This window comes from Octodon degus, unplaced genomic scaffold (assembly GCF_000260255.1).
Source record: "Octodon degus isolate 3935 unplaced genomic scaffold, OctDeg1.0 scaffold00153, whole genome shotgun sequence".
NCBI lineage: Eukaryota > Metazoa > Chordata > Mammalia > Rodentia > Octodontidae > Octodon > Octodon degus.
In genome coordinates, this window is record NW_004524729.1 from 3,047,221 (window position 1) to 3,056,318 (window position 9,098).

Sequence of the window (9,098 nt, forward strand, 5' to 3'; positions counted from 1 at the left end):
CCCCAGGCTGGGTGTAGCACTCACACCCATAATCCCAGCAGCACTTAGACCTATAATCTCATGGATCACCAGTTAATCACAAACTCTAGCCGTCGGCCCCATGCCTTACAGGAGGCTTTGGGGGGAACAACTAGACACAAACCGTAACAAGGTGACAGCCCCATCCTGGACACCAGTTCTCACTGCCTACATCATGTCCCTGCACACAGTGTGCGGCAACCTGGATCTGCTGGGGAAGCCAAGGCCCGGCCACACACCCGTCACTGGACTGGCTGGGCTTGCACTGTAAGCGTCACACGAGGCTGAGCGTACAAGGACACAGGATGGAGTACAGGCGTGGCCAGGCTGAGCCTCGCTCCTGTCTCACCCTGCCCACCTGCACAGATGACACCCTGGGGGGCGGCCCCAGGTTCAAGCACTGGAGTGACTCCCCTCCTGCAGGAAGCCACTATACGGGGCCCGCCGCCAGCCTCAAAGTCACCCCCCCCTGCTCTCAGAGACCCTCCGTGTCCCCCACCAAGCTACCTCCCACACTGGGGCGTCAATGCAGGGCACAGGAGTGGCAGAGGAAAGGTGCTTCCTACGCAAGGTGTCCTTCCAGCAGCCTCTGTGGCCTGTGTGCGTGCACACGTGTGTGCTGTATTTGTCTAAAAAAGAACCCCTTGCTTTCATCCTTAGGAGGACTTGGAGAAGACAGCCCGGAGTGAAAGCGGAGGTAAAGGGCTGCAGTGGGGCCTTGCCAGCCTGGGAATGCCACACCCCATGGGCAAACTGACTACCGAGACACCCGCAAGTTCATTCCTGATGGTAAAGCACTGAGAATTCAGCCCCTGAGTTTTCCTGGGCAATGCCCAGCCCTTTCCCCTGGGCCACTGCCCCAGCACGGCAGGGTGGACTGGGGTGGCTCTGGGTGCCCTGGGATGCTGAGCCAGGAAGGCAGCCCCTCCCTGGGAGCCCCTCTGACCCACTCCAGAAATGATCCGCAAATACTCGCCAAGTGCCAGGCCCAGCCCTCGGTGGGGAGGCAAGGTGAATCTTGCCCTCCGTGGCAGAGTAGCCAGCGACACCAGGCTGGACCCTTGAGCCCTGGCGGCCCAGCCTGCCTGCATCCTCAGGCGACCCTGCCACCCTTCCAACACCAACACCTCAGAAAACAACAGGACACCAGGGCACATGGAACTGAAAAGGTGGGCGATGCCTTGTGCCCTCCTGACCTCGAGGAATTGAACCCTGGGCACCTAGACAAACCCGTGTTCAGGTTAGAGGACCTGAAAGCGCCGAGAAAGCTATTTCCCTGGAGGCTGCGACCTGAAAAACCACGCCAAGCTTGGGAGGATTTTCCACATGCTGCACTGAACCAGATAAAATCTGCCTGTTTGAATCCTCGTGCTGGCAAGAACAGGGCCCCTGGCACAGGCCACACCCCACAGCCCAGGCACCGCTCCCACTCCAACAGACTTTAGCACCAGGTTTCGGGGTGCACAGGCATCTGTGTCAACCCAAACCCGAGGGGGTTCCTTACAGTGACCCCAGGTCCTGGGTGCAGTGTTGGTGTCACCAAGAACACGGGCCACGTTCTGGGTGTAGCACTTTCTCTTGACCAGCTCCTGCCAAGGGCCCCCCTGCCTGCCACTTTCCCTGCTGCCAAGGTGGATGTCCTGTCTCCTGAGACCTGTGTCCCTCCCAGCCTCTGAGGCCACTCCTCCCGCTGCCCATGCATACCCCAAGTCTGTTGATGGAAAGAGAAGCAGCAGCACTGGCCCCAACACCTCAAGGCTCGGCGCTGGCCCACAGGAGGCCTCTTGTGGATACTGAACTGATCCCACCCCAGCACCCTAGAAGGTGCCAGTGCCCACCAAGTTGCCACCTGCAGGACAGGCTGGGATGCTGTGCACACCGACCCTCCCAAGCTCGCCAGCCCTCACCCAGGCCCCAGTTCTGGTGGCTCCCTCTGAGCCCTGGCCTGGTCTACACCCCCCTTCAGCCAGCAAGTCTGTCCTGCGCTCCACAGAGGGGCTCCCCAACACCCTCTACTGCGCCCTTGGCAATGGATCAAGTCACATCTGTGTCCCCAGGGCCACAGCTCCCAAGAGAAAGCTGGGTCCCCATCCTGGTGACCCCATCTTCTGCCTGGGGTACTGCTGCCCAAAGCAGGGGCCCTCTGGCCTGTTCATCTCCACCACAGAAGAGGAGCTGGGACCGTCCTGATCGTGCGGTAGCCATAGGAGAATCAAGCATGCTCGGACAGCAGAGGCAGGAGGGCTCCCGGGCACATGGAATGAGGGGGCTCCACTCGCCCCACACTGTCCTGGAGGGACAGCCCCACTCCCCGGGCCTTTCTCTGCCCTGCCTGCCCACAGTGACTTGTTTGGTGGCGGGAGCTGGGACCTGGGCCCTGGCATCTGCCCCCAACCCACCCCAGCCAGTGCTCCTCCAACCGGGCACTTCACACGCCCCATCAGTGCCCACCAGCCTCTGCTGCCCTGAGCTCAGCTCCGCGCTTATGTGACTCCTCCGACCCCGGCCTCACACACAGCAGGCGCTCGGGAAGTGCATAAACCCTCCTGCTTATGGCCACGCAACGATTTGCTGGAGCTGTGGAGCCCTTCAATGGTTAACTAGTTGCCCAAAACACCTAACTCTTCCGGGATGGCTTATGTCACTCTAAATCCAGCTTGATTCTACCTGGAGTTTGGAAGGAAATGTGACACCAGACGCGGCGTGGCACCTCTCCGCTCTGTCCTTCCTTGTCTGTAATCTACTTAAAAGTCACCTCAGTATCCTGCACTGCACTAGGCAAATACTCGTTAAAACTTTATCAAGCCTAGACGACTTCACACCATCCGCTCCCTCCAAAGTAAACAGCGAAGGGTTGCTCAATCTCGTTATTCCACTGAGTTCTAGTATTTTCTAACACGTCTGAATGACTCACCAACCAATCATCTCCACCCCTCCAAGACTGCTTTCCCCACATGCACTGGTCTGCAACACACAGCAGAGGAGAGACAGGGGCTGGCCAGCAGCATGTTCTGTAAGGCATGACTGGGGCCCTAAGCCCTCCTACCTGGGGGCCAGAGAGTCAAAAACATCAGTGTTGTTGAGCATAACGGTGCATGCCTATAATCCCAGCACTTGAGAGGCTGAGGCAGGAGGATCACCAAGAGTTCAAGCCAAAAGCCAATAGATAAATCAATAAATAATGAAACACAGCTTTTATAAACGGGTACAATCCAAAGTCCCTATTGCAGGATTGAAAATGGCACTTGGGCAGGTCACACATGACAAAACAAAAATGTCTATAGAGGTGAGCACCTGGTATGGCTGGATGACATTCAGAAGCAGCAGTTACCAGTATTTCACATTTAGACTTCCTTTTTTTTCTGAAAACGTGTGTTACAGGGTGCTACAGGAAGCTCCCAAGACTACCAGCACTGTCTGACTGCACGCTCCGCCCCACCAAGGCTCCGCCCCACCAAGGCTCCGCCCCACCAAGGCTCCGCCCCACCAAGGCTCCGCCCCACCAAGGCTCCGCCCCAGGGCTGCAGGTTCCACACTGGAGCAGGCTCCGCCCCACTTCAGGCTCCGCCCCACTTCAGGCTCCACCCTCGGCTGCGGGTCCTGGCCCTGCTGCAGGTCTGCTCACAACCTAACACCTGCGCCTCCGGGTGATAATAACGCATCAAAGCCTTTAGGGTATGGCTGTAAATCCTGCCACGCCAATTAGGCTGCACAGAAAACAGTGGTGAGTTTGAATCAACAGCTTTCCCACATTGTTCCCCAATAAAACCTAAGAGTCCGCCCCCGGTTCACCCAGGGCTGAGCTCCCCGTCTGGCTTGGTTTCAGGGCTCCGCTGTTTGGACCTGTAGGTGTTGGCCTTCGCTGGGCACTAAAGAGCAGTCCTGGGGCCAGAAGGTTACGCAGCATTCCCACGTGCCTATCTCTCACACTGAAGGATCGACTTTGAAACTAATTCCTCAAAGTCTCCCCTTGGGTGAGACAGGGGAGTCTGAAGGGTGGGTCGTCTAGTTCTGATCCTGGCCCCTCACTGGAGACCCTGAGAGTGACTGACAGCCCTGGGTCTCCACTGCCTCTCTGAAGCTTCCAGTTACCAGAAGGACAAACAACAGGATGAGTACAAGTCTAGAAAGCTGCTTCCGGTCTGAGCATACGTGGGCTCTCACGAGAACCAGTGGGGGAAGGACCACTGCCAAGAAACGCAGGGTGGTGCAGTCGCTGGGCAGCGGCAGCCCCGGTCCACCATGAGCCGTGGTCCAGGCCGTGGGCCTCCTGCCAATCAGGCCCACACACCTGCTGCCCATGCACCCACGGGAGCAGGCCAGGGCACTGCAGACAAACACCCCCACCCCAGCACAGGCCTGTTCCCGCTCACGCCGTCACTCCCCAAATCTGAACCCTACAATGTTGCCAAGTTGTTTTTATACAGTCCGAAGTTTATGCTCTGCTGTATGTAGCAAACACAAAGCCATGGAACAAAAATGTACCAGGAGTCCCCACAGCCCCTGGGAACAACGTGTCCCCACCTGAGCGCCTCTCCTGGGTTCTTTACACATCTGCATGACATCATTCGATAGTCACCTTGTGCAGCTACAACCTCGCCGAGCTGTTGCACGACACCAAGCCTAAACCTGTGCATACCTGGTCAGTTGGAGAGACAGACTGAGCCAGTACCTGCCCATGACCCAATCCCTGATGCGCAAGATCTCCAACCAAGACCAGTCAGAAAAGACTCTCGCGGCCTCCCACGACAAACTGTATGCTGTTAACTTACTCTTTAAACAGCTCATCTAGATGTGCGCTCAGAGCACAGAGCTCAGCCCTTCTCCAGGGCAGTTGGGGCTCATAAATAAGGCTGCTGGGTCCCATGCAGACGGGGCCCTCGCAAAGCCACCCTGCGTGCACTCACTGGCCCCTGGCCCCACCTGGTCCTCCCTCTCCTCTGTGTCTCCCAATTCCCATGCCCTCCGCTGTCCCTGTCCCTAGCACTGCAGGGTGCCCAGGCATGCAGGGGTCAGCTGGGTGGGGGCCCACCCTTCCCTGTCCAGCTTTTGGGGCTGAGCCTTCTCCTCCTCTCCTGGTGTTTCCCGGGCCTGGACAGCAGGCTGGGTTCTCACACCAATTCCACCATGAGGTAGGGCGGGCGCTGAGACAGCTCCCAAATTACAAGGCTGGTCCAAGAGCCTGAGCCAAGATCAAACAGGACCCCGCTTTTCAAAGAGCTGTCTCAGAGATAGCACACAGGAGCCGAGCGCTGTTATTATCTGCAGGAGACAGAACGCCAGACTCGGGGAAGAGCAGGCGTATTACAGGGTGACTCAGGAACTCGAAGGTAATTTCAAACGGTCCCACCCCGCAACTAATTGGCACATGGAGCGGGCAATGACCTTTGATCCTTCCAGACAGTCCTGGGTATGGAGAGTGGACCCAAAAGGGTCACGGGGCAAAGCACAGGACCCAGAGAACCCTGCAGCCGGGCTGTAATTGTGTGGCTCTGGGAAGCCCTGCACTTGAAGAAGCCCAGGCCTGCTCCCTGCAAAAGTGCTGAGCCAAGCAGCGGGAGCCACACCCAGTGGCCAGCTGGGTGGGGGGCACACCCCAGCATCCAACAGAGGCAGACAGGCCCTGCTCGGATGTGTCCTGGCACGCCCGGCCAGTGGGGCCTGCGGCAGGGCCCTGAGGCTCTCGGGGGCCCACAAGAGGACCCACTCCTTCCCCCCAGGCCACTCACCAGACACGGACACCTCCATGAGGGCCTCCAGCGGCCGATTGTTGTCCAGGTCCCGGCTGAGCTGTAGCTCGCCTGTGGCAGAGTCCAGCAGCAGCAGGTGCAGCTCGTTGCCCCGCAGGAAGGTGTAGTTGAGGCTGTCCGAGAGGTCGGGGTCATGGGCCGGGATGCGACCAATGACACCACTGGGGAAGCTGTTGGACTTGTTGGTGACATAGTTATTGAAGAGGATCTGGAAATCCGGCAGCTCGGGTGGGTTGTCGTTCTGGTCCAGGAGGTGGATACGCACGGTGGCCCGGCTTACCAGCGGGGCCGACGTGGCCTGCACCACCAGCATGTAGTCCCTACGGACCTCAAAGTCCAGCTCGGCCAGGGCCCGCAGGTCCCCGCTCAGCAGGTCCAGCTGGAAGACCTCGGGCACATTGCCCTCCACAATCTGATACATGATCCGAGCGTTGGGACCCTCATCAGGATCGTTGGCACAAATCTTCGCCACCACAGACCCCACTGGGCTGTTCTCTTCCACAAACAACTCCAGCTCATCCTTCTCAAACACAGGGGGGTTGTCATTGATGTCCAAGACAGTCACCTGGACCTCCACTGAGGCACTGAGGGCAGCTGGGGTGCCCCGATCCACAGCCAGCGCCCGAAGGTTGTACACGGCCACATTCTCCCGGTCTAGCCGGCGCTGGGTGCGGATCACACCTGAAGTGGGTTCGATGTAGAAGTCCCCATCGCCATCATCCCCTCCCTGGAAGGTGTACAGCAGGCGACCATTGGGGCCAGAGTCCCTGTCTGTGGCAGAGACCTGGAGGACGCTGGTGGATGGGGGAGCATCCTCAAAGACAGAGCCCTGGTAGAAATCTCGCAGGAACCTGGGCACATTGTCGTTGGCATCCAGGATAAGGATCTCCAGGGAGGTAGTATCTGATTTCTGAGGGATGCCATTGTCCCGGGCCGTGATGGCCAGCGTGTAGGCAGCCTGATCCTCGTAGTCAAGCTCTGTCATGGTGTAGATGGTGCCGGTGTCGGGGTCAATGCGGAACTGTGGCACAGGGTCCTCCAGCACATAGGTTATCCGGGCGTTCTCGCCTGTGTCCTCATCAGTGGCACTGATGGTGGCAATGGAGGTGCCCACGGGCCGGTCCTCACTTACACTGACAGTATAATGAGAGCTCTGGAAGACTGGTCGGTGGGTGTTGGCATCAGTGACGTTGATGAAGACCTGCACAGTGTGTGAGCGCGTGCCGTCCGACGCGGTCACGGCCAGCACGTACTGCCGCTCCTGCTTGTAGTCCAGCGGCAGGGCCAGGGTGATCAGACCACCCCCGCTCTGGCTGCTGAGCGCAAAGCGGTTCCGGGTGTTGCCGCCGGTGAGCTGGTAGGTGATCACGCTGTTGGCATCCCGGTCACGGGCACGCAGCGTCAGCACACTGCTCCCCACGGCTGCGTCCTCATTGAGACGGAGCTCGTACAGGGGCTGCGTGAACACGGGGTCGTTGTCATTCACGTCCAGCACCGTGATGGACACACTGGCTGAGGAGCTCATCGGCGGTGAGCCGTGGTCCACCGCCTCCACCCCGAAGCTGTAGTACTCCACCTCCTCGCGGTCCAGCTCCGCACACACAGTGATCCAGCCCGAGCTGTTGTGGATCTGGAAGGGGAAGTCCAGGGGGGAGTCTGGGTCTTCGGGCCCCAAGGCTGCGGAGCCTGTGTCAACCAGGCGATAGTGCAGACGCGCGTTCTCCCCTGCGTCTGCGTCCACCGCCTGGATATGCAGCACTGAGTGGCCCAGGGGGACATTTTCCAGCACCGTGGCCTGGAAAGGGCTGCTCACGAAGATGGGAGCATTGTCGTTCACATCGAGCACTTGCACGGAGACCAGCCCAGAGGAGTTGATGAGTGGTGGCCGGCCGCCGTCCTGGGCCTTGATGCGCAGCGTGTACTCCCGGATGGCCTCGAAGTCCAGGGGGTTGATCACATCGAGGCTCCCACTCAGCGAGTGCAGGTAGAACTGCCCCTTCAGGTTCCCACTCACAATGCTGTAGTGTATGGCCGCGTTCTGGCCCTGGTCGCGGTCAGTGGCCTGCACACGAAGCACAGGTGTGTTGACAGCAAGGTCCTCGGGCACCTGGACCACATAGCGTTTCTCGCTGAACTGAGGGTAGTTGTCGTTCTCGTCCTCCACCACGATGTGCACAGTGGCTGTGGCGCTGAGCGGGCCCGGGTTGCGGCCCTGGTCATTGGCCTCCACCAGCAGCAGATATTCAGCTGCCTCCTCCCGATCCACCACCGCCCGAGTTCGCACCACGCCGGAGCGAGCGTCTATCTCAAAGACACCACCGGCGCCCTCCAGCAGGCGGTAGCGCATGTTGGCATTGGAGGGAGCGTCGCCATCCGTGGCACGGATGGTCAGCACCTCATAGCCCACCTCGAGGTTCTCACGCACACGTTCACGGTACTCTGACTGTTCAAAGACGGGGCTGTGGTCGTTGGTGTCGCTGACAGTGACGGTGAGGTAGGTGGCTGCTGAGCGTCGTGGTGAGCCGTGGTCCACAGCGCTGACCTTGAGCACGTGCGTGTCCTTGGTCTCGCGGTCCAGCTCACGGGCCGTAGTTACGGTGCCAGTGGCCACATCGATGAGGAAATACCCGTTGGAGCGCTCGTCAAATAGAGCCTCCATCTGGTAGCTCAGGCGCCCTGCTTCACCCTCGTCGGGGTCATGCGCGCGCAGTTCAATGACCTCGGTGCCCGCCGGCTCATTCTCGGGCACCGACACCTGGTAGCTGGGCAGCGGGAACTGAGGGCTGGTGCTGCCACCTGCGCCCCGCCTGGCCCGCCGCGACACCCCTGATCCGGCCTCTGGCAAAATCGGCGGCGGCGGCGGCGGAGACAGGGTCCCCATGGGCGGATCCGGCTCCAGCTCCCCTGGGAACGTGCCGGGCGCGCGCCGAAGGGCACACTTCAGGCGCTGGCGGACAGGGCCTCCGGGCCGCAGGCAGAGAGGGCGGGGGCTCGGGCAGCGGCGGGCGGGGACCAAGGCAAGTGCCGGGAGCGCCAAGTGCACTGAGGCTGCGGCGCCTCCAGGGGTCGGGGAAGGGAGCACGCCGTAGACTCGGGGTCCCAATCGGTGTCGCTGTCGGGCGGCCAACCAGGGATGCACCAGTGCCGTCGGGGCACGCCAGGCCCGCAGGACTCGCAGCGGTAGGGGTGGCAATGGGCGCCACCCCAGACGCCCGCAGCCCCCGGACCCCGTGCCTGGCCCGCGCCGCTGGCCCGCCAGCCGCCCACCGCGGCTCACGTCCAGCCGCTCCCGCGGCACCTGGGGAGAGCGCACGACGTCCCACGCGTGGG

General features: G+C 60.5%; 1 protein-coding gene across 2 annotated transcripts in view; it reads right to left on the bottom strand.

The window, feature by feature from the left end:
* Positions 1 to 8,743, bottom strand: part of Celsr1 (cadherin EGF LAG seven-pass G-type receptor 1) — a 115,056-nt gene extending 106,313 nt beyond the window's left edge. For both annotated transcript variants that reach the window (XM_023702564.1, XM_023702565.1), the window contains exon 1: positions 5,748 to 8,743. In XM_023702564.1, the coding sequence (XP_023558332.1) occupies positions 5,748 to 8,649 (2,902 nt within the window). In that variant the 5' untranslated portion in view covers positions 8,650 to 8,743. The remainder of the gene's footprint in view (positions 1 to 5,747) is intronic.
* Between the last annotated feature and the right edge of the window lie 355 nt (positions 8,744 to 9,098).